This window comes from Musa acuminata, chromosome BXJ3-6 (genome assembly GCF_036884655.1).
Source record: "Musa acuminata AAA Group cultivar baxijiao chromosome BXJ3-6, Cavendish_Baxijiao_AAA, whole genome shotgun sequence".
NCBI classification, from domain to species: domain Eukaryota; kingdom Viridiplantae; phylum Streptophyta; class Magnoliopsida; order Zingiberales; family Musaceae; genus Musa; species Musa acuminata.
Genome location: NC_088354.1, coordinates 37,233,875 through 37,258,962, shown reverse-complemented (window position 1 = coordinate 37,258,962; position 25,088 = coordinate 37,233,875). Strand labels below are relative to the sequence as shown.

Below are 25,088 nucleotides of genomic sequence, written 5' to 3'. Positions count from 1 at the left end.
TTCATTAAATTCTCTTGCCTCTCCAGCAATTTCATCAGCATTTATGATGCTTGGTCTGCCCTTTAAATGAAAGAGTCTCTTCATTCGTATCCAAACAATTTTTGCTAGATTACAATGTAGAAATGAGCAACTGACTCATCAGAATGTAAAAGACATAATTGGTTCAAGCCAATGTTCTTTTTGATAAAATTATCTTTTGTAATGCTTAAAAGTTCTACAATAAAAAAATATTGAAAGTTATCAAGGACAGGATTCATTGTATCATGATATAAAGGTCGGTATAAGTGATATGTACCGGTGGATCGGTATGTGGATCACAGGTGATATATATATATTAAAAGGCTCTATAACGTTCGATAACGGGTGATATATACATACAAACATATATGTCCCTTTGCAACGATCAAATTCATTAGAAAGGGGTTTAAATCTTTTTCTTCCCCATTTACCCCTTTTATTTTCTTAAACTCTTATATTATCTTAATTTCTTCCTCACTTATTTCTTTCTCTTATTCTCACATATGCAGATGAAGCTGATTAACATCTAAGTTATAGAAAGAACTCTCTAATAAAAAATTATAGATAACTTCTTAATCATATTCAATAACTTGATCGGTCCTAAGACATGGGATAGTAGTTCCTCGATTGATGATGACGATGACTCTAAGGAGTTGATAGTCTCATCAACACAATTTGAGAGTGGTGCATAGACTAAGGAATAATATTTTATGCATACCATCCAAGATTCAACTGATCAAGCTTCACGTGATACTTGGTCATTCTTCTCTAAGCGATAATATAATGATAGTTGGTCATTATTCTCCAAGCAATGATACAATGATCAATTTTATGATACGAAATAGTTAATCAATGACGAAGCTTCAACATTCTCTATGCTCTACATCATTAGATACAACAATCATACTTGTCTTGAGAGCCACCTCGGACATGTGTAGTTTATGACGATTAAACTATAATCATCACCACATTGATGTACTAATAAGATATAGTGTATTAGTATATTATGTCGTAAGATCAATATCAGTCCGACAAACATATCAAATATATATATATATATATATATATATATATATATATATATATATATATATATATATATATATATATATATATATATATATATATAATCGAGAACCCAAATCTATTGTTGATAAAGTCACATTGATCTTTTTTAGTAGTAAAACCAAATATATTCATCGATCGATTACTTGATTCATTTGGATCTTAAAGTGTTAATTATTTAACAAAAAATCTAACAATTCAAATCATTTGTTTGTATATAATTCAATATTATTCGGAATCTTCCATAAAGCTACTTCTCAAAACTCAAAATAAAAAAAAATATGCCACTATTTTTTTTTATAATTTAGATTATTTTATTTAAAATTATACTAATTTTATATTTTTAACTTAAAATTATACATTTTTAGAGCTATTTTTAATATTTTTTGTAACATGAGTACATCCCATCATATCATACTTTAGTATGGAATGGTACGATTCAGACTGACAAGATGAACGTTGACTAAAGTTTTTATCGTTGTTGAGACTGAAATTTTATGGTCACTTCACTAGAGCTATAAAAACACATGAAAAAAAATGACTGTAAACATGCCATGAGAATGTCTCCAGATTTTACGAACTACTTCAGTAGATAAGGATTTTTGAAGAAACAACTAGAAATTTATTTTAATCAGCAAGGAGGTCACCAATCAAAGATTTTAACGTTTCACCCGTCAACCTTTATTTTTCCTTCCCCTAATTGTACATTACGAAAATTAGCTTCATCATCTAATTTCTTCTTAAATGTATGAATATATACATTTACGTATAAGTGTTTTTAATGAAACGATTGTCGGAAGCAGTTGGCAGTCAGGAAGCTTATTCAATCATAATTTGACAATAAATCTCGTTGAGGAAAAATATCGTTGATGTCTTTACTAGCTTAACTTGACCCTAATCTAATCTGTATATATAGAGTTTTTCGAGGTGAAAAGTGTATTCTTCTTGGATGAAAAAAACATGCTCCCGAGATGTTACCTACGAAGATCAAAGTTGAGAGAGGCTTCCCAAATTGATCCCTTTGACACTCAAATTAATTCTGATGTCAACTTTTATGGATCTATATTCTTGATTTTAGCAATTTTAGCACCCTTGGATTTTGTGGACTTGTATGTTGTTGAGCCTTTTTCTCTGTACTTGTGTGACAGATGATGATTGACCGATTATCTTTATGTTAACATCTTGTAAAACAAAATTATGCTCGTCTTATAAGAAATTATAAATAAAGATCTAAAAACGCTCATCTTATAAGAAATTATAAATAAAGATCTAGAAACTTCTATTTTAACTAGGAAAAAATATCCATGTCATATGATTTTCTTGTTGCTATTACATTAGTAGATGAAGATAGACAAGCTTATATATTAAATGCTGCACACAAACAAAGATAACATTATTAGTAATATGGATGACAGTTATGTTAGTTAATGACACATTTTTCCTGGAAAGTAAAATTTCACCACCAATAATATACAAAGCTGTAGAATCTAGGATAAACCAAACATGAAAGTTCCAACTACCAATCGCCTATTCTTTACTACCAACAAGAGAAGTTAAGATAATACATCCATTGTAATAGAAACAAACACCAGAAACAACCATTACTAGCAACAATGAAACAATGCCTTCGTTTGCAAGCAGTAGCAACACATCCCTCAAAGGCATACAGGTTGAGAAGAAGCAAGTCATTATTCATCAGCAGTTCCGCTCAACTCTTAGCTTCAAAATGATTTCTGGACATTCAGAAACAAATATAATCCACTATTATGTCTCCTCCATGAAAACAGGAAGTCTTGTACTGGAGAAACAGCAGCAATGGTAATCCTTGAGAATCTTTGATGTATAGTCTTCAACTCAGGATTGAACTTGTAGGTCAAGGGGAATCAAGCTGCATGAAATTGTCAAGTGTTCACTGTATGTTTCTTATAGACCATGCAGTAGTAATTTTGTGTATCGCAGCTACATCATTTCCTAATAAAACAGTTTGATGCCATTAGGAAAGTCTTCGCAGTGCCTCAGATATGAGGCTACCGATCCTATTGCAACTTTCCTTCTTGTGTTGCAATCATGAGATGGAGGAAAGTGGAAGCAGGGCTCCATTGTCATGGAATGGAGACAAACATTCTTGTTCTTGGGTCTTACGAGAATCCATGGCCTCAAACCACCAAGGCCTTGTGCCACATACCCAAAGGTAGAGAACTTGCTAGTAATCAAAGCATCACTCAAGCTTAGGAGATAAATCTCTGCAAAAGCCTTCATGTTGTGACTAAGCTTCTCCGTGTGCTGCTGCTCTTCATGGCTTGGTTGATAGACGCTGATTACCTCTCCAGTAGTTGTCGCATGCTCATAGTACATGTCTCTTAGCCTCTCAAAGTAACGACTGCTTAAACTGGTCACAAGAACAGCTTTTGGCTTCACTCCAGAGATAGTTGGCAGAACAGGATCTTTCAGATCAATGTTGGGCAACAATCTCTCAGTCAGTGCACAATTGATGATATAACTAGAGTGGCTATCTAGATCAACCTGCCCAAATGTTCTGATCTGCATTCCTAACCTTTCCTTTGCATCTGCCAGATAAGCTTCATAATACCTTGTTATGTAGCCCCAGACTGTGTTTGATGGATGGAAAAGATAACGTCCCAAATGATGGAAGACGGTGGTTCTCTCTGGGAAGAGGAGACTTAGTTCCTTCTCAAACTGAGGAATGAGAAACAAAGCAGGTGCAAAATACTGGTTTGATCTTAACAGCAGCCAAGGGAACTTTTGAAGCAGTAGTTGGTCCTCTTTGCAGTAGAACATCTTATCAAAGTCATCATTAGCATGTATTAGGTGGAGATATATATATGCTGGCAATGGCCCTGAAATATTTCGAGAATTCATGTCATTCCTAAGCACCTTTCTTTTCAGCAAATCTCCATATCTATTAGGATCTTTATCGAAACTATAGACCCATTTAATGTTCCTGATAGGGAAATCTGATGGAAGAACCCAAGTGGTCTCAGGAAATGGTTCACAGAAGAGATCACTCATGTCTTCAGGAAGGTAGAGCAGTAAGACCTTGTTGTTGAGGAGGGCATAGAGGAACGCTGAGGTAATACTAATGATCCGGTTGCCTAAGCCATCGGATGGTATCCATACGACATAGTTGCACTCCATTGGCCCCATGCTGTGATTGGACTTCAACTGTTCTATGGTCTTGTTGTAGAGCTTAGTGTTTGGGCCACATTTTTTGTGGAGAACTTCATAGCTTCGGAGCTTCTCTACAAGATAACTCGAAGGAGTGTGGTTTGATGATTTTCGAAACAATGCAGACTGGTAGCGGCTCAGGCAAGAAGCTTCATCAAATGCAGTGGAGAGCAAACCTCCAAGTAACTTGTCTTTTGGTGGCTCAATAGTTGAAGAACTTACAGAACAGCTACTGTTGGAGACTGAATGTTGAACACAAATACAATAAGAATACACTCACTTTAGTTGATGGGTTTAAGTTCAGTCACCGACTAGAAAGCAATCGGAATTAACAAAAAACATAACACTGAGTTCATTTATCTGAAAAAGAATGAAGAGAATCACAAAAGTTCGTCTAATAGTCTGTCAACATATAAACACTAATACATATAAGCAACAATGTTGTATTGTCTTCCTTTTCTGATTTTGTTAGTATAGAAAGTCCTTTGAACCTTACATAAATCTTACATGAATCCTATGAATCACATCATAAAATTTTTTTTGTTCTTTTTCTTTCACAAGTAATGGTAAGTTTACAATCAATTTTCCATAACAGCAATGAAAGATTTCTCTCTTGTTTTAACAAAAATCTCACCTCCTTCCTCACCTCATCAAAACTCTAATATCACTCCTTAATATATATATATATATATATATATATATATATATATCAGACATGGAAAGCACCCAACTTGTTGGAAGTAGCAAATAAAATGATTGGTTGGCATGTGTTCCATCATTCACAGGTCATTACTAGGAAAAATAAAATTATACTTTGAATTAGCATTAACCCAATCTGATTGCTTTATGACCTGATATGGCTAGAAAATATATGATTTCCTATGTATTATTAGGACAGAAATGTAGATACCATGCTAGCATGGTGATATGGATGATAGCCATTGAGATCTGGATCAGATCCACCACAAGTGTACATGCCATCGCCAAAGAAAATATAAAGAGCTATATATCACATGCAGACTTTACTGTATATGTAAGGATATTTTTTTCTTTTGGAGTCGGCTACTGAGCTAGGGACCTAATTAAATCTAAACTTAATCAGTAATATTAATGTTATATTATGGGTTGGGCAAGTGTCAATCCTACACATCGTCCCCAAGAGACGTTAGGTGCTGGTCTAAATGTTGACCTCATCTAGAAGGTCCATTGTCAAAACCAATTAACAATATTTGCCTTGTCAAGAAGGTAAACAAGAAATGTGTGCTTGCATAGACTTGGACTTATTCTATCCAAGAGAATAGTGCTGGCCTCATGATTTAGTGATTGTTTAGGCAGCTTCAGGACAGCACTATCCTCGTGATTTAATGATTGTTTAGGCAACTTAGGACATGCATTGAGGAGTTTGATGGACATGTTCTTCAAATACAAGCACATCTACCCAAACAATGAGAAGAGACCTCGTTCACACTGAGAATGACCTTGTATTGCTTCAAGGTCATGCCTTCTAATCTAAAAATGTTAGATCCTACTAAATGCACATCAATAAAAACTTCAGGCACCAACTTGTAATCTAAAAAATGTTAGATCTTACTAAATGCACATCGATAAAAACTTCAGGCACCAACTTGGTAGTAACGGAAGGTCATAGATATAACTTTTGAAATTTCTTTGGCTTCATAGGGCACCCACAATAAAGGGCGAAGCTAGAACGCGAAGCTAGAACACAAGGTTTCCCCCACATGGGGCATGAGGAGGATCAATGTACTCAGTTTTACATCTATATTTCTAGGACTTGAATTATAATCTCTTAGCTCATAAAGGAACCCTAATGTTGTACCAAAGGGGCACCCACCATGGAAAATAAAAAAAAAATGCGTTATTTAAGGCTCTGAAGACCATGAAAGATGCAGAAAGGTTGACTTGCAAAGTTCAGTCCTTAGTTAACTATTCCTTTTGTAATTTAAGGTGGTATGAACCATCAATAATTTGGCCTTGACAGAAGAGTATGAGTAGGCATTTGACCACCTAAAGTAGAAATATAGTGATGCCACTCGTTCTCACTAGTAATCTTGCTCCATGTTATGGTTAAGCTGAGCTGTGATGGGTTAAGCTGACTGTGATGGTTCTGTGGGAGGGGACCAAGTAGGGGGTGTTGGTTTCATTCTTCATAACGATGTTGCTGATCCATTTTTTGCCAGATGCAAGTTTGTAGATCGGGAGGAGGTGTTATACTGTGAAGCGATGGCCATGCTGGTGGGATTGCAAGCTGTGTTCTCAGAAGGTTTTTGTCATGTGCATGAAGAATCTGATTCCGAGATTCTTCTTCGTGTGCTGCTTTGCAAGTTCCCTATTCCTCGGGCCATTAGAAATGTTGTACATAGTATTTGGGCCTTTTTTGATCTTTTTGATGTATATAATCTCTCCTATGTGTATAGGAAGAAAAATGAGGTGGTCAATTGGCTGGCCAGGAATGCTAGAGACATGAGGTCTATAGACTTTTGGAGAGAGGCGTGCCCCTCTCGGTTGAACTTTTTGATACGCTCCAATGCTAGGATGAGTGCTTTTTGTACCATTTTTATTTAATTAACCAGATTTGATTCAGGCAACTAAAAGAAAATCTTGCTCCAGAAACTTTGATACTTACCATGCTTGTATTGTCTTTGTACTGAGATGTCTGACTCAAAGTCTAGTCGACTAATGAATTAGGCCGTGGTCCTTACAGGTCATTTTGGAGCTTCAATTTGCTATGAAAGCCCAGACGTTTGTAGAGTGCATCTAAGAATGCTCGTCCAAATGGGAGCAAGTTTCATGGAACAGGTAAGAAAATAAGATCGGATACTGCATGTATACGAGGCATCACAATGGATACAGATTATGATCCTCTTTTAAGCCAAATTAGATGGTAACACTATACCATATTATTTTTCAATTCGAAACTTGTTCACCTTTCTTGGTAACCCTCATGGCTTAACATACTGGACCGAGCTAGAATTTCACCTATCAAGTATAGGTCCAAGTTAATCAGATCTTCACTCATCACACTGTCATTTCCTTTCAATCCACTTTAAATCTGATTCAAATTTTTATATTGAAACAATGGTTCATAGATTCAGAACCACTTTGGGGTAATGCTCCCTCTCACAGACTCAAGACGAGCATAGATCAATCAAGTCAATCAGGTTCACTCATGACAATATTCAAAAGCGACCAAATCCACCAAACCATTCAATTGAGTGAACAGAGGTGCGGGCCCTGCACCACCGACCACTGATTGGCTGCCAACTCAGATATTTTGCTGAACCATGTCCTATTCGAGACAGCCGAGCCACACCTACAGTGAACACACCACATAAGGCGGCCAATAATGGCAACGCAGCTATTACCCACCGACCTTTGAAATGCCAACCATTCCCCATTCCCCATCCCCGGTTAAGCTCTCCATTCTTCGCTTTCTTCCCGGTGATCAAGACCTAATAGATGCGATCCCAAATCATGAACTTATAGAAAGTCTTTCAACTCAAGGCGTCATCTAAGGCTTCGATTTCAAGCTTATCCCTAAACGGGAATCAGCAATCAAAACCCAAACAAAACTACACTAATCCAAGAACAGCGATTAAGCCAATCGTTCTTGGAACCTATGCTTATCATGAGAAAGGAGATGGGAACTCCAAACCCGTGGAGATCGCGCAAAAGGATCTAAAAGAGGAGGAAGGGGAGGAGTCACCTTCTTGTGATGCTGCTGCCGCTGCGTGATTTTTGAGCAGCAAATCGACTGAGAGACTACGATGGGCTCCGGAGAGCACCGTGGCGAGCAGGACGAGCGTGCACAAGGCAGGCACCACAATGAGCCCCCGTCCTCCAGACCCAGCGGTCTTCGTCTCGGGTGGCTTCGTGCCCGACGGCGTCTGCTGCATTCCAATCTGCTTCTTCTCCATCACTGCATCTCCCTCTCTCGCTCACACGCAGATGCACTCTTTCTCTGTCTCTTTTCAGCAGAAGCAGAATGAGATACTTAAACAATGGCCCCCGAGAAACAAGAAAGCTAAAACTACAGCATTGTTCAGAAAATGTTAGATAGCAGTCTCACTCAGGCTATGAAATCTCGCGATCTACTTCACTCTTTCACACAAAGAAACATGTTAAATATGATCGCATCTCGGTGTAATGCTGCCAGTTTCATAATGGCTGGCTCGGGGACTGCAGTCTCGTGTCCTTTTTCTTCAATAATGTATAGTCCTGTGAGTGAGAGCACAGTTGTCGGATTTGATGGGGGGCGGTGCCATGCGAGCAGCAAAAAAGGGTCGCAATCTCTCCGCCGCTCAGGTCATCACGGCCAGAAGATGACAAGTAGCGTTAGGCTGCCAATAATAGCGCTCGGATCTGCCCATTTTGGAAACCGGCGTCGGGTGTCGGTGGTTAGGCGTCGGGTTTGGGTCGGATTCAACTCAATGTACTGAACCCGGTTATGGCATGTACACCTTCCAAGACTATAACACCCGCACCGCCATCCCGTAACATGCTAAGCTTGTGATTCCTACCACCACCGTAAGTGCACCGCATTGAACTCAGAAAACATAATCGTATGACGAGCTAATCTGTCGCATCCCATATGTTGAGGGATTAAGTCTTGGATGATCTAATCAATTTGATATGATCCGAACCCATATGTTAAGATTATTCAAGATATCTCGGAGATAAAAACGTCGAACTCTCGAGATATCACCTGTGTGAAGACCATGATTTGAAGAGATTTTACAAAGCGGTCCCTCTAATACTCAAATTAATAACATAAGATACATGAGTGTGGACGGGGAATGGTAAAAAAAAGTAACTCCCCCTTTAATATATCGAAAATAAGCTTTTATCCATAATTAGAATATTTCATAAAACATTCTACGAGGACGTAGCCTTTAATCGCCTCTAACAGTCTCCCCTTTATCTCCTATCCACGTGGGCAACAAGAGAGGATAACACATAATCGTCTACCTTAGACTCTTGCCCATGTGGGTAGACGAGTGGAGAGTGACCTCCATCCTCTCCTTCCACCCTGAACACCACGTGGTAGTCATGTATCAGATGAAGAATGGTTAGCAGTGTATTCCCTACTATATGTCTCCCCCAAGGCATACTCGAGGCTCTCGCAAGAGGGATCAAAAGTGCGACGTCTAGTTTATTTGACACGTCAAACTTTTACCTCTTCGATCTGTTATCAACCTAGTGGCACATTTTATTTATTCGACACATCTAGTTCATTGTGCTCGAGCATTCTTGGTGGCGATCCTTCGCCAACGTGCCCCTCATATTATCGAGGGACGCATCTTGGTTGGACAAGGTCAAGTTTCTTAACCTCCACATCTCTTTCTGACCTCTATGCCTCAAGCAAATGTGGGGTCGGGCTTCCTGACCTCCACTCCTTGGTGAGGGTTGAGTGATCATAGGTTCAGGCCCCATGATGGGCGCCACCCCATCTTTGGTGAAGGCAAGGTTCGAGCTTCCCAACCTCCACACCTTAGCATAAGGCGAGGGTTAGGTTTCTCGATCTCTCAGCCTCGATGAAGGTGGGGGTCAAGTTTCTCAACCTCCTCATCTTCGGTAAAGGCAAGGGTCGAGCTTCCTAACCTCCTTGCCTCGGGCAAAGGCAAGTCTGCATCTCTTTTCTTATTACATGAAGGCCTATCCGAGGTGCTCGCATCTCTCTTTTTTAAAATTTATGGACCTCTAGGTCGATGGGTTATGTTGGGTAGTGGCCTATCCACCTAAGTAAAGGAGTTGACGCTCTACCTCTTTGCTTCAAGTATTTTTTCCCTTGTGTTTCCCATCATGACAGACTTACTCTCATGCGAGTCAGATTTTCTCGACTTGCATGACTCAGGAACATTTTGTCTTGTGCTTCCCACCATGATGAGTTTCTTATTATGCGGGTCAAGTTTTTCTGACTCATACGTCTCAAGCACATTTTATCTTATACCACCCGTCGTGATGAGTTTCTTATTACGTGAGTTAGGTTTTCCTAACTCACACACCCTGGGCATATTTTATCTCGTATCTCTCGCCATAGTTGGTTTCTTTTTACTCGGGTCATGTTTTTTCGACTCATGCATCTTGAGCATATTATGTTTTGTGCCTCCCACCGTGACAAGTTTCTTATTATGCGGGCCAAGATTTTTCGACTTACGTGCCTCGAGCACATCTTGTCTTATGTCTCTCGCCATGATGAGTTTCTTCTTACATGGGTCGGGTTTTTTCAACTCGTGTGACTCGAGCACATTTTATCTTGTGCCTCTTACTATGGTGGGTTTCTTATTCTACAAGTTAGGTTTTCTCGACTCATGGGCCTCAAGCACATTGTCTAGTGTCTCTCGCCGAAATGAGTTTTTATTATGCGGGTCGAGTTTTCCCGACTCACGTGCCTCAAGCACCTTTTATATTGTGCCTCCCGCCAATGTGGGTTTCTTCTTATGCGGGTCGGGTTTTCTCAACTCATGCGCTTTAAGCACATTTTCTCTAGTGCATCCCACCATAGCAGGTTTCTTCTTACGCATGTTAGGTTTTCCTGACTCAGACGCTTCAGACATATTTTATCTTGTGTCTTCTGCTATGGCAGGTTTCTTATTATGTAGTTTAGGTTTTCCTAACCCATGTACCTTGGGTACATCTTATCTTATGCCTCCCGTCGTGGCGAGTTTCTTCTTACGTGGGTCGTGTTTTTTCGACTCACATAACTTGGACACATTTTGTCTTGTAACTCTCATCATAATAAGTATTTTATTACGTGAATCTAGTTTCCCTAACACATGTCTCAGGCACATTTTGTTTTGCGCCTCCTATCGTCGCGAGTTTCTTATTACATGGGTTGGGTTTTCCTGAGTTATGTGCCTCGGACATATATTGTCTTGTGCCTCTTGCTGGTGTAAGTTTCTTATTACACGGGTTGGATTGCCCGCCTCGGACACATTTTATCTTATGCTCCCTACCATTGTAGGTTTCTTCTTATGCAGGTCAGGTTTTCTCAACTCACATACCTTAGGCACATTTTGTCTTATACCTCTCACCGTGGTGGATTTTCTCGATACAACTTCAAGCATATTTTGTTTTGTGCCTTTCATTGTTGTGGACTTCTTTCGTGCTTTTCAAGATGATCTTCACACATTGGTCATTTTTGCACTTTTCAAGGTGGCCTTCACATATTAGCCACTTTTATGCTTACCGAGGTGGTCTTTGCACATTGGTCACTTTTGTGTTTACTAAGCGTATCTTTGTCTTTGACTTATAGCATCACCATTACGTAATGACCCTTTTTGACTGCATACGAGATGTCGGCTTTGTCATTCATAAGTACTCCCCCATGATTGACAATCTCCATGATGAGATTGAGGGGCTAAAGAAGAAAAGGGGTGACCCAACACTTATCACTAAGATAGAGGCTCAAGGAGTCGGGCTAACGAGGCACATAGAAGAGGTCGAGTGATGCCTCACCAAGTGTTGGGTTTGATGAGGGCATACAACTCTGAGTTTATTGAGCAAATTGTAAGGTTTCGAGATGAGGCGATCTTTGTCTTGCCTTGTGAGGCGTTGGTATTTACTAAGTTGTTGAGTTTGCCTACCCGACTTAGTCCCTATATCTTTTCCTTGTTGCATTGTCACGCTTGTCCACTCAGCTAGTGTCTACCTCGATAGTTCAAGGTCTTATTTTCAATGTAGAGGTTTGACCAAGTTGGTGTAGTCTTTTTGAGTAATGAAACTTTCTTTCCTTAACTTGCAACACCTATACCCTAAAAAGATTTTCTTTTACAATTAGCGCCAAAGATATGATAGATCAAGGCTTGACACTTGGGGCATAGTCACCTCGACCTAACCCGAGGGATATCTCGGGGATAAAACCTCTTTAAGTTTATAATGTGTCATGTCCTTAAAGAAACTACCCCTTCTATTGTCCCGAGGCATTGGTTTTCATCTCGGACGACCTTAATGAACCGATATGGCCTTTCCCAGCTTTGCGCTAGCTTATCCTGGGATCTAGTTGAGTCATTAACTTTAGCTTTCCGAAACACTGGGTCTTGTCTACGGGTGCTTCAATTAGTGGCTTCACTGGCTCAGGATGTGGGGTGGACTTCGGCAAAGTCTCGGGGATCTCTAGCTGACACCTTAGGTCAGGCTTTCTTCGGTAGAGAGATCGTCTTCATGTAGCACTAGCACAACTCCCTTATGTTACTTCTCAGCTCTCCAATGTCAGTCCTCGTCGAGAATTTCGTCACCATGTGATACGTTAACACTACTACCCTTAGTCTCTTTAATATTGGTCGACCTATGTTCAGTTGTATTCCGAGGGGATATCCACCACCCTGAATTTAGTTAATATTATTTTGGAGCAAACCACATATCTAAATATAACATGCAGGTTTACAGTCCTAAGAGATTAGAGCCACTAATGAACCACCCCGTCAATGAAGAATTCATAGGGGTAAGGTCATTAATTAATAGTCTTAGTTTTTTAAAGACATCAAAATAGAGGAAAATAGAGTTACATGTGTTAATAATGACCCTAGCATTGAGCATCCACATAAAAACTATTAAGACCGATTCAAGTCAAGGTACTTTGTCAATTCATCGTTTAAGGTTATCTTTAGGTAATCCTTCGTCCTAAGGCGCTATTCAATGGTAACTCAAACACTATTCAATGGTAACTCAAACACTTTTTTGCCTCTACCTGACTTGGTTAATAGACACTGATTACATCTCATGTGGTCATAGTTATGTTGCTGAGATTCTCAAGGTATCCAGAGGATTTTTTTTCATTATTCATTTTTTTTCTCAACAAAAGATTGATTATTTGGCCTATTAAAATTTCTTGAAGGATCTATGATGGGACCCATAGTTGGTAGAAACAGTTTTCATATTTGAAATCTTTTCGTAACTCTATTTTGAGTTAAATTGGATACCAATGTAATCTGAAAACTTAATAATCCTTTTAGTCGTGAATCAACTTCACCTTACGTTGCATAACCCTCTCAATCTTTTACAATGTGAAATTATTACTTAATCTTTCACTTCACCTCACAAAACTTTGAGATTCATTTGATCAGCCTGAATAGCAGCACACTTCTCAGGCAAACCAAGAGTTTTATATAGATAGCTCAATCAGATAAGCCAGGAAATGGAGAAGCGAAAATGAAAAACGAAGTTGAGGTGTTTTGCAGTATAAAACAAAATGGAGGTATTTGGAGTCAACGGCTTGAAAATTCGCAGTATAAAACACATCCTACATTTGTTATGGTTACCCAAAAAAACAACTGGCAAGCATGGAAAAAAATAAGTGGCATAAATACTTACACAAATAATTCAGTAGTGTTGAATCCTTCCAATGGCCTCAGCAACACATTTCTTTTATTGGATGATATATTAACTAAGGCATTTATGGATATTTGCAAGTCTAGCTAGGTGCCGGGCTCCAATTTGATCCTGATCAATTCACAGTCCCAATATTTGGCGACTATGGATTTCAATATATCATTTTTTGCACATACACAGAATTCTGATTGCACAAATTTTTTGATACTGTATACTACTCCAGTGCAATAAGTATGCAAAAGTTCAACTGTTAAAACAAAAAAAAAAACAGAAAAACCTTTGAAAGATTTCTGGTCTATAGAAACTCAACCACTGTCCACAGCAAGCTGCTCATTACTGGAGGCATGCCCATTGGACCCAATCTAATGCAGAAAGATGACATAAGATAAAGGCCAAAATGTTGCATAATGTGGGCCATAACTCCAGAAGAAATGACCATCATTCCACAAATTAATGTACCAAAGAAACACAAGACTGATTTATTTATTCCTATACAGGAGATGCAGAATTGCATACCCTCTCACCAAAAATATTTGTCCCCCCTCTTTTACTTTTTCAATTAATACTTTAAAGGCATATTTAAAGTATCCTCTAACATCCTTGAATATTTGCTGTCAAACCATGTTCTGTACCTTCAGACTAAACTCAGATCATTTGAATTCTGAATCAAAATCTTACAACAAGAGTCAAAATCAGTCTGACCATAAAGGAGAGCTGATGGCGGAAAACATTCGTTATCCGGAGTTAAGTACAGCTTACTCACCTGAGAGTAACATGTTTCATGCATGACATGCCCATGCCATGCACATCAAGCTGACACCTTGTTGATGTGTTCAGTGTAACTTTTCCCAGGTGGAATGAAGATCAAATCATCCCATCCAGAATTTTTATCATTCATCTGCAATCATTTTGCAGCAAAATTAGGTTCTGCAAAAGTTTAATGTAGGTGTGTTCAAAAGATAACTAATAATTTTCTTACCTCCATCTTTTTCAAAACATCTTCCAAACTTCCTACCTACATGAAGCATTTGCAAAATTATCATGTGAGTTTACAAAACTGTTGAATCAATACTATTAAAAATAAGAAAATGAAGGAAAAGATCATACCATGATGTTCTGAGAAAATCCCGATCCTCGTGATGCCTTGGAAACCTTGAGAAGCTCCCTTTCTATATCTTCCTGCATTAAAAGAAAAACAGGCAAAGCTCCTGGTAGTTCTTACAAATTATTTCTGTGGTAAAATTTATTGCAGTCAGACAAGGTATTATCCAACCTTCTGAAAGTATATGGGGCAATAACGCTTGTTCTTTTTCTTAACAACCAAAAGGTCTGACTGCACACCAAAATTACAAAATGTCACTAGTGAAATAAACGTGTAACTATGGGAACGAGTCTTTAAAAGAAAGATGATTGACTACCACAATGTCCATAAAAAAAAGTACTAACACTGAACATTACATAATTTAATATTGTTGTCAACACAAGAGCTTCAAGAAATACCAGACCGTCTTAGCAGATGGTTAAGCTCAGCTGATCATTTTGATATCGTATGTTCCATTGCATCTAGTTATTTTATAGTTTAATAGATAAGACCACTGCACCTGTATGATTTGTTATCATCATGCATGCAGAAAAACAACTAAACATTATTTACAAATGACAAAAAAACAACTAAACAAATTCTTCATTTTCATTTTCTATCAATCATAACTTCTTCTAACTACCATCTGAAAAACTAATTGATGGTTGATTTCCATCATATACATAGACTGCATTGAAAATTCAACATTCAAAAAATCATGTATACTGCTCTCCAACAATGATCAAATAGGCTGAATAGAGGTTTGAAATAGAAACGTAATCATACCTGAAAAACAGGAACTCCATCAAAGCCTCTTGAGACATCCAAAGATTTTAACTGAAAATCCAAAGATGTTATAAGCAAACAATTTAAAATCAAAGGGAAAATGGAACAATAATCTTTCTTAGGCAAAAAGGAAAAGCAAGAATCATTAAGAGGAAACAGTAGAAACTTGCAAATCCCGATCAATTCAATACGATTGTCCAAAATAAGCTAGATAAATCCAAATGAAGTGACAAATTTGATGACTGATATACAATCTGATTTTCAAAGAAATAAGAAAGAATTAATAAGGTATGACATCAAGACATATGAAAAGAAACTCTAACCAATGATGGACTTGTTTAGTAAGTTTCCACCTAAATATACAACTCATATAGAACATGGGTGTGGGTTGACAAGAACAGCTGCCAAACCACTATATACAAATGAAATAGCCTATGTTTGGAATTAATGTATGTAACTTTCAGGATAATTTTCCTTGATGAAATAAAGCTTCTAGACAATTTTGCAAAGCTTCAGATACAGAATATCTCAAGGTGAAACAACAGAAGGAACTTTTGTTATGAACTTATTATTTGAAAGAAACAGGAATGACTTTTGTACAATTTTAGAAGATTTTGAATAAAAATTTGTCTGTTAATGTATAAAGAAAACAGCATATAATTTATTATGCAATCTTAACAACCAAATGGCTGCCCAATTAAACATTATGCATCCTAAAGTGAAAGAAAAACAACAATGTTACTACAAACAATTTTATATAGGATGCTAGTGGCATAGAACTAAGCAGGCTATTTACAAATATTAAATAATTCTAGTAAAAACACACCAATGTATCAAAATGCTGGTGTGTCACTGGGCTAGCAGCACAATTACAAATATTAAAAGGAAAATTTAAAGGAAAGCTTGAAGAGTAGATATAACGTCGTTTAAGACCAGACCATAATAGATTTATTGGCAATTTGATAACAACAAGACCATAATATCCCAACAATAGTATAGGAAATAACTCTGGGTTTCAAATATAATATAGGAATAATAATTTCAAGCATGCTAAAAGTGGAGATTATTAAGGCATGACTCTTAGAGGAAAACAAAGAAAAGGTTAAGGGATTATGCTTGTGCAGTAATGAAACACCACCAGGAACAAGAATTGAAGGATCCAAACCTTCAAGTCAAAGAATCATAAAATGAAAATATAAATATGTTACAAAAATGGTTACTAGACATGTCCTCAAATAGGACCCTTGTGGCTATAGTGTTTTAGAAACTCAGTGACCATAACAGAGAGCCTTTGTAGAGAGACAAAGGCACCTGTCTTGTATAAACACAAGGTTGGGCCCATGGCTCATTATCTAAAATAAGAAAGTTGTCAAGTTCAACTACTTTGACTCCCAAGGAAAACAAATTGAACACACCTAAAGCATGATATGAGTTGCTTACATCTTTAGTCATCTGAGACCTAGATTGACTTCTCATAAAATAATTTTAGTAAAGATCAAGGCACCAAAACTGCCCCATACACAACATGAAAACTGATCCAATGAAAAAGTAGTATAGATGTTTCTTGATGCACTAGCCACGCAAGGAGAAATGTTTGTTGCATATAGCATTCATGAACAGAAAAGTTGTTAGATATAAATCATACAAGATTCCCTATTTCTTAACTTGAATTAAGTAGCTTTTTAATATCCCATATATATTTAATTTATATCTTTCTATGTATGTACATAAACAGGTACAATTGAATCCAGTGGCGGCCATATGACAAATCTTTAAAGATTTTCCCCTAAGAAAGAAATGTTTGCATCCCTTCAGTAATTTTTCCCTAATAAAAAATGTTTGCAACCCTTCAAATTCTGTTGTAGATGTGAAACTGCTGCTCACCATTACACAGCTCTCAGTATTCCACTACATGCATTATAAGATAAGGAAAACGAAAATAAACATTTGTATATATGCCCTTTCTATATAGGATAAACTGCTTTATGTCTGTCAAAACTCTTTTTCCTCCATGCTTCTTTACTCTTCTCTGTCCTTTTTCTTTTATTTTCTCCCTTGTTATTATTTCTTCTTCCTGTCTCCCTACCTTTGTTCCTCCCTACCAGTTCTCTCCTCCTCCCTCCCAATTCAACACATCAAGCTTATTTCAACAACCAGGGAAGCATATGAAGCGACAAGGCATCGCAGTCCCTTGACGATGAGATTCATAAAGCTAAATTTAATCAAAAAAATAAAAAACAGATATCACAAGCCTAAGGCTCTTGATGGTGATTGAGGGAATGGAATTAATTGGAGACAGGCTATTGGGAGGATCATTTGAACAGGTTGGTGGCAGCTTTGATGGGTGATGCATTAACTAGGGTAGCAAGGAAGGTCGTTTCAAGGCTGTGTAGCAAAGAGCTTGGCCACAATGACCATGGAAGCCCGTGGTCAGGGGCCACAAGGGGGAATGAAGAGAATAAGCAAAGGGGGGTGATTATGAGGCCAAAAAGGATGTTACTTGCTGCCAAGAGTTGAAGAACTGCTAAAAGAAGCCTATGATTATGTTGAAATTCCCTTATTAAAAGTTCAATGAATTTTACATATTCTTCACAATTGGAACTAAGAGTCATGCTGTAGATGGAATTGGGAGGCAATCAATCAAGACTTAATAGGGTGTGAACCTCACTACCAAATATATTAGGAAAAAAGAGGGTGGTGATTGTTTATATTTGAACATTGAAAGACTTATCCCCATATATGTAGCTGCAATCAAGGTTCGCCGTACCGTACCGTACCGGCATTTCGACCCAGGCTCGGTACCGGTACGGTACGGTATACCGCTCGGTACACCCAGGTGTACCGAGCAGTACACTCACGTGTACCGAGCACTGTACACTGCTACAGTTCTACTGTACACTGCTACAGTACTCAGTACGGTACGGGGCGGTCTGCATACCGCTGGCCTGTCGGACCGGTACGTACCGCCCGTACCGGGCGGTACAGTCCGGTACGGCAAACCTTGGCTGCAATATTATAAAAGATCTTATTTGATTTCAAAATTTGCTGAATTTTATTAATGGTGTATTTTTGCAAGAATTGGCATTTATAATGTATTTTCACATCAAGAAGTATGCTCCCATTTCAAAGTTTTTGGTACTTGAACATAGAAAATGTATCTTTAGTAATGTGGCACATTTTCTATTACATGTTCTCATTGATCCAAATAAAAAAATAAGTGATTACAGAAATAGAAGTCTGTGGAATCACCAAGGCCCTCAATTTTCTTCCCTCCTTTTTCTTTTTATTTTGGAATTTTATCTTTATTTCTTCTTTTAGTATTACACCATTTAATTCAAGATTTCAATGATTTATCATTTCTGACAGTTAGATTCAAAGATATACTCACTCATTTCATGTATGAAATTTTGATCATTACCTTCAAATGTTTACATAGAAGGTGACCCTAGGTATAATGGTAATGTCGCTCCTTAATAACCTAGATTATCAAATTCTTGGTCTTGGAAATTTATAGAGAAAAAGTTGTGTATAAAGGCCCTCCCGAGACCACACATTGGTGGGAGCCTAGCCCACTGGGCAATCCTTTTCTTACCCTTACTTGCTTACATATTTACTTTTAAAAAAAGTTTCTTCCATCATGTAATCAACACTTGATTTCATACAAAGATTATTATATGTTTTATGATAAATTATATTGTTTTGCTTATGCTTAGCTTTCATATAAAGAGAAGTAATTATGATTTTTGTTCATTTTGAATGGTTGAAAATTCTTAAAGTTTGAATTGACATCTTTTGCAGAACCAAATTCACAAAATAAAGAACAATTATAAGAAATTCTGCATATGACATGTGAGTCAACGTCTAATTCCTAAGTTCCTAACTATTATCTTCAAAAGGAATTTGAAGGCAAACAAAAGAATAATGGTCTAATCAAGTATCCTAGTGTGAAACTAAAGTTAGAGACAAATCCTATAAGGCATTGCACTTGCATAACTTAGTATGCATATTTTTCAATATTTATATGGTTGATAAAGAAATGGTTCGCCTTATTAGTCCATACCAATGTACCGATCAACTATCGGTATGATATGTACCAAACCATACCAAGTATACCGATATATGGTACATGGGGATATACTGATGTACCACCCATACCGGTTATCTATCAGACCAGTACATATCACCCGTACTGAGCGACATGCTGCGGTACAGTAAACCTCGGATAAAGTCATTGTTAAGCAGAATTCATCAATAAAAAATAGGTAAACGAAATGAACAAAATTATCAAGAATAAGCAAACCATCTAAAGGCAAATTATAAGAATTTTCTGTGAGATATCTCAATTCTGTTCTTAAAGCCTATGTGCATTTTAGAACATGCAAAGAGAAACACATCAACTTGTTCAATTATCTCACCAAAAATTTAAAATTCAGGGTCAAACATAGTTGGAAGTGGATCTGATAGTATCTGCCTGAAACTGTTTCCATATAAAAATGAAGCTGGACAAGGTTACATAATATGATTCCATCAATCATATATTCATAATCTGAGTGTCAGTATCCAAAACATTCCCAAATATAACCATACCGAAGCAAGCATGGGATCTTGCACCACATGATGCAAGCAAGACCGGATAGGTTTTATAAACGGAGTGAAGGACATGACAGGTAGACAAGGAAAGAGTTTCATTAATAACACATCAAACTCAATACTTAGTCAAATACTCCTAACTAGAATCCTATTTATACTAGATAGATTTTATAAGGGAGTGAAGAACATGACAGGTAGACAAGGAAAGAGTTTCATTTAATGACACATCAAGGTCAATACATAATCCAATACTACTAACTAGAATCCTGTTTATGCTACAAAAGAAATTTTCTAGAGAACAAAAGAAAGAGTCTAAATTTTACAATCAATTAATTTTACTTTGTTTATTCTTAGCAAGGTTTGCAATTTCGACCGGTTCAGTACAATAGGGTTAGTATTTACCAGTCCAACCACGACTGAGTCATGGACCTTACACATACCACCTGGTTCAAGCCTAGTACAAGAATATTGGGCAGCATTCTAAGAACACCGGTTGGTTTATAGTGTGTACAAGTCATACCCATTGAAATTTGGCCGATATCATCCTGTTTATAGTATTTATCAGTTTCAAGGGACTTGGAGAAGATTGATCAAACATGAGCAAAAGCTAGCTGCATACTCAAAACAACCAACAAGAAAGATAAAAAAACTGAAATAAAAATGAAACATTATTACATCCATAAAGTTATTATAATGGTGATTCACCATCTCTAGAATCTCTTTCAAATCTTGCTTCCACACTAGCTAATGGTTGGAAAGTAAACAACAAAATTAATAAAACTGAATATAAGATAAATGCCTTAGAATATCATCATTGAATATAGAGGAGACTAACAAAGGAAAATTTTCAAAAATTGCTATCACAATGAGCAATAGAAATAAAATACATAATTTTCCAAGCACAAAAATTAGACCATTTGATACAAAACGTGGGTATCAAAATTGTGTATCTTACACAAAGCCTCATGCAACTTATTTTTGATGCTATAATGTGCTAAATTTAGAATTATCTCAAAAACTGAGGCAAAAAATCATACCGCTAGAGCATTCTTTATCTGAAGAGGATCAGGTAAAAAACGAAATGCAATTCCTTCAACCTTTAGCATATAAACCTACAATATCATGGATAATAAATTATAAACGATTCAGTGTAACTTCAGATTTGATAGAAAGAAAAGAAAATACGAGTTAATAGCATAAACAGGATGAAAAGCACAAATAGGATAGTCCAGTTATACGGAAAATTCAGAATGGTAGCTCTTGTCTAACATAATAACTCGTAAGAACCCTTAAAAAATTTGCAATTCAACCACAAAGATTTTAAACAATCCACCAGATTTGTTGATGGGAAGTTCCCTTCATTGGTTTCAACAAAACGTAATGCTATTCTGATAGTCTAAAAAGTCAATAAGTTGCTATTACTTCATGACAAATTTATAAAGGAATTGATACATAAAACTTATAAAGACATTCCTAAATGTTAGACAATCACATGCAAACAACATGGATCATTGTTAAGTCTTGAGCCTCCACAATGTAATGTGAAAATAGTACACTTCTAGAAAGCAAGTTATCAATTCATTAATACTAATTTGAGTTTCTAGGTTCATCACCCTCACAACAATCCATAATTTTTTAATCCAAAATAAAGATCCATTAATGAGTATGTATAAGATAAAAATATATTATTTAAGTACTACACTTCATTCTACAAAATTGAAAAAATACCAAGTGAACATATTGGAATCTCATGGCTACTATGGTTAAATATGAGAAGGGAAATGTAGTGGTTCCACCTTTACAAAAGGCTAGATTTCTAAAGAGGCAGTATAGTTTTCTCTGTGACATTTAATCAAATAACTTTATGATGTTCTTGTGCAAAGACTGAAAATACACGTAGAACAACTAATTTATGTAGTATAACCATGAATTTTTATTTCAGTAAACATAACCTAAATCAAGAATTGATGGAAGAACCTGATCAAGAGTGATGGGTACGACTCTTGCTCCCTTGCCCAAGATGGGCTGTCGCAGCCGAACCTGGAAAATCAGAAATAATATATATATAGTACAAATTTCAAGCGAATTTTCAGATGTACATAAGATCAAAAATCTCAAGAGAAGAAATGGAATCAAAAGGGTAAGGTACGGAAAATGGAGAGAGGAGGAAGGACCTGGGCGAGGAGGGTTTGAGCGTCTTCTTGCCGGAAGCAAAGGATCCCGAGCGACCGGAGGCTGTTGTTAGGATCGGAAATGAGGACGAACTCGTTGTTGGAATTGCTGACGGTGTACACCGCAGTGCCGGCGAGCGTTTTCGCCACATACTCCGGGCTGAGGGCGAGGTCGAAGGCGCGCTTCCCCTCAGCGCGCGCGGGCTCGGGCGCCAACGCCCCAACCGAGGTGGCCGCGAAGGGAGGCGGGGAGGCCACCGCGCGGACAAGGCGGCGACCGTGGTCGACGCCGGCGGAGAGGTCGGAGCCAAGGCGGGAGAGGTGGTGACGAAGAAAAGAGGCGGCGGCTGCGAAGGGGTTGGGGTTGGAGAGCGGCGACGACGGCTCCATTGGGACGGCAGACACGGGGAGAGTGGGATGAGCGTTCGGCATATCTCCCTCTTTTTGTTATGGCCGTCGTTGTTTAGTTCCTGTAACACTCTTATACTACTAGCTTGGCTTCTGGGGATGAGTTGCGATTTGGGTATATATCAGAAACAATTTGCTTGCTTCCTCCTCTCTCTCTCTCTCCTTTTGACCCTTTTTTTTTTGCATAAAATACAAAAAATATATATAATGATTTTTTGATAATATGATATGATTTGAAGATGTCAACTACCGGTAAAATTTTACTAGTTTATTATATAAATACATCATTTAAAAAATATATATAATATATTTTTTTAAGATATTTTCTCAAAAAATTCAATTTATGAGTTTTTCGTAAGTGACCCACTTTTCAGAATGTAAGTGAGGAATCCCAAGGACAATATAAGAATATCTTTACCATTTAAGGATTACTATTTGCTTTATAGGACAATGTCAGTCTACGTAATTTGACTTAAAAATATTAAAATTATTTAAAAATAAAAAAATAATAAATTTATTATTTATATCATATTTGTTTATGATGATGTGAGTTGCATAAACTTATCGATAAACTGTGCTACACTGAATTGTATATCAACTTGAGAGTGCGCCAATTTTAGCTTAAAAATTTCATTAAATTACCTTCAAATAAGAAAATCACTGAATTGTATATATATATATGTATATACATATATATATGTATATACATATATATATGTATATACATGTATATATATATTCTTTTGCTTAGTAAAGAAACATATACACTCTGGCTTGTAATTGTAAGCCTCCTAGCTTGAGGAAAGTCAAAGGACGTTACAATGATATAATTCCCATAAGCTTTTTGGATAGATATTTTTTTATATAAATTCAGATAAGATAATTTAAAAATACTTATAAAATAATAAATAATTATTCAAATCATTTGCTTTAACAAATTATTAATGTATAAATTGTCTTATAATATTTTTAAATTATGTGTATTTATTCATTTTAAATACATGTATTAATACCTTTGAAACTACATTATATAGAGTTATTGGATAGTTACCTTGATCATATATTCTTGATATAAATATATAATTCTGATGCTTTTTAAAATTTTTTCCAACATAATCATTAATTTTGTAAAATTTTCTTTCTCTAGTATAATTTTCTTGGGCTTCATATGAATCTATTCGATATCATCTTAAGAATGAAAATCCAAAAATCTTATAATTCTATATCATTGTCTTAATTTCATTATGCTAAAAAATATAGATATTTTAATTATTCAACTATCCCCATTCTTTATGATCCATATTTATATTGTTAAAAAATAATGATAATCTTATAAATTAAGAAAGATACTCTCAAATCATTGAATATCTTATCTATTTATCAAATAAAACTAGACTTTATATTTCTTATGATGTATTAGACTTACTAGATATACTAATAACCCACTAGAATACTCTTAAATGAATTTTTAGATACCTCAAGTGTTCTTTTGATTTTAGACTCAATTTTGTAAGATATCTTTCGGTCCTTGAAGGTTATGTTAGGATCGAGAGCACTAAGAGGGGGGGGGGGTGAATTAGTGCAGCGGAAATCTTTCAGCGATTAAAAATGAAAGCTGCGTTCGTTCGATAAAAACGATTTCGATGTAAAAGCCGATTTTAAGATTACTTAAGATTAAGCGCAATTTTACTTCTAAACGCAGTTTACGTCTAAACACAATTTATGTTTAAATGCAGTTTGCGTCTAAACGCAGTTTTACGTCTAAACGCATATTTACGTCTAAACGTAGATTTACGTCTAAACGCAGATTTACGTCTAAACTCAGTTTACGTCTAAACTCAGTTTACGTCTAAAACGCAGTTTTACGTTTAAACGTAGTTTGCGTCTAAACGCAGTTTTACGTCTAAACGTAGATTTACGTCTAAACGCAGATTTACGTCTAAACTCAGTTTACGTCTAAAACGTCTAAACACAGTTTGGGCAGTTTTACGTCTAAACGCAATTTTACGTCTAGACGCAGTTTCAAAGGGATCTGAACTTAGAAACTCGTTCGTAAAGGCGCAGAAGACAGTTTTGCAGAATCAAGGCGTAAACGTAAACTGCAATGTAAATATCGTACGAAAACACGGGTTTACGTCTGAAAGCAGATTCAGACAGATCAGCACTTAGAAACTTGTTCGTGAAGGCGCAGAAGACAGTTTTGCAGAATCAAAACGTAAACGTAAACTGTAATGTACGAAAACACCGATTTACGTCTGAATGCAGATTCGGAAAGAACAGCACTTAGAACTTGTTCGTAAAAGCGCAGAGAGCAGTAGTTATGAAGGAGGTTTGCAGTAATGATAAAGTGCTCAAAATAAACGCAAACCAGAGATTTAGAGTGGTTCGGTCAGTCTTGACCTACTCCACTTTTGGCTTCCTCCACCGACGAGGTC

At 36.8% G+C, this 25,088-nt stretch overlaps 2 protein-coding genes across 4 annotated transcripts; both read right to left on the bottom strand.

Moving 5' to 3' along the window:
- Positions 1-2,530: 2,530 nt before the first annotated feature.
- LOC135581304 (galactoside 2-alpha-L-fucosyltransferase-like) lies at positions 2,531-8,590 on the bottom strand. 2 transcript variants are annotated; one of them, XM_065155061.1, is made up of 3 exons: positions 8,357-8,590; positions 7,994-8,254; positions 2,531-4,511 (listed from the first exon to the last, which is right to left on the bottom strand). In XM_065155061.1, exons 2-3 carry the CDS (start codon positions 8,202-8,204, stop codon positions 3,055-3,057), a joined length of 1,668 nt encoding a protein of 555 aa, XP_065011133.1. In that variant the 5' UTR covers positions 8,205-8,254; positions 8,357-8,590; the 3' UTR covers positions 2,531-3,054. The 2 variants fall into 2 exon arrangements, with proteins under 2 accessions (XP_065011133.1, XP_065011134.1); XM_065155062.1 differs by having other exon boundaries at positions 7,994-8,248.
- A 5,660-nt stretch (positions 8,591-14,250) lies between these two features.
- Positions 14,251-22,781, bottom strand: LOC135640170 (protein TIC 22, chloroplastic-like). Of its 2 annotated transcripts, XM_065154363.1 has the most exons (8): positions 22,249-22,781; positions 22,052-22,114; positions 21,112-21,186; positions 15,485-15,535; positions 14,891-14,950; positions 14,725-14,796; positions 14,597-14,632; positions 14,251-14,515 (listed from the first exon to the last, which is right to left on the bottom strand). In XM_065154363.1, the coding sequence occupies exons 1-8, from the start codon at positions 22,675-22,677 to the stop codon at positions 14,426-14,428; spliced, it is 876 nt and encodes a 291-aa protein (XP_065010435.1). In that variant the 5' UTR covers positions 22,678-22,781; the 3' UTR covers positions 14,251-14,425. The 2 variants fall into 2 exon arrangements, with proteins under 2 accessions (XP_065010435.1, XP_065010436.1); XM_065154364.1 differs by lacking the exon at positions 14,891-14,950 and having other exon boundaries at positions 22,249-22,741.
- Between the last annotated feature and the right edge of the window lie 2,307 nt (positions 22,782-25,088).

Coding starts and splice junctions, on each gene's coding strand:
- LOC135640170 (XM_065154363.1), bottom strand. CDS start 22,677: ATGCCGAACGCTCATCCCACTCTCCCCGTGTCTGCCGTCCCAATGGAG. Junction 15,536..21,111: donor AGATAAAGAATGCTCTAGCG/GTATGATTTTTT, acceptor TTGGATTTTCAG/TTAAAATCTTTGGATGTCTC. Junction 14,633..14,724: donor GATTTTCTCAGAACATCATG/GTATGATCTTTT, acceptor TGCTTCATGTAG/GTAGGAAGTTTGGAAGATGT.
- LOC135581304 (XM_065155061.1), bottom strand. CDS start 8,204: ATGGAGAAGAAGCAGATTGGAATGCAGCAGACGCCGTCGGGCACGAAG. Junction 4,512..7,993: donor GGCAGCAGCATCACAAGAAG/GTGACTCCTCCC, acceptor TTCAACATTCAG/TCTCCAACAGTAGCTGTTCT.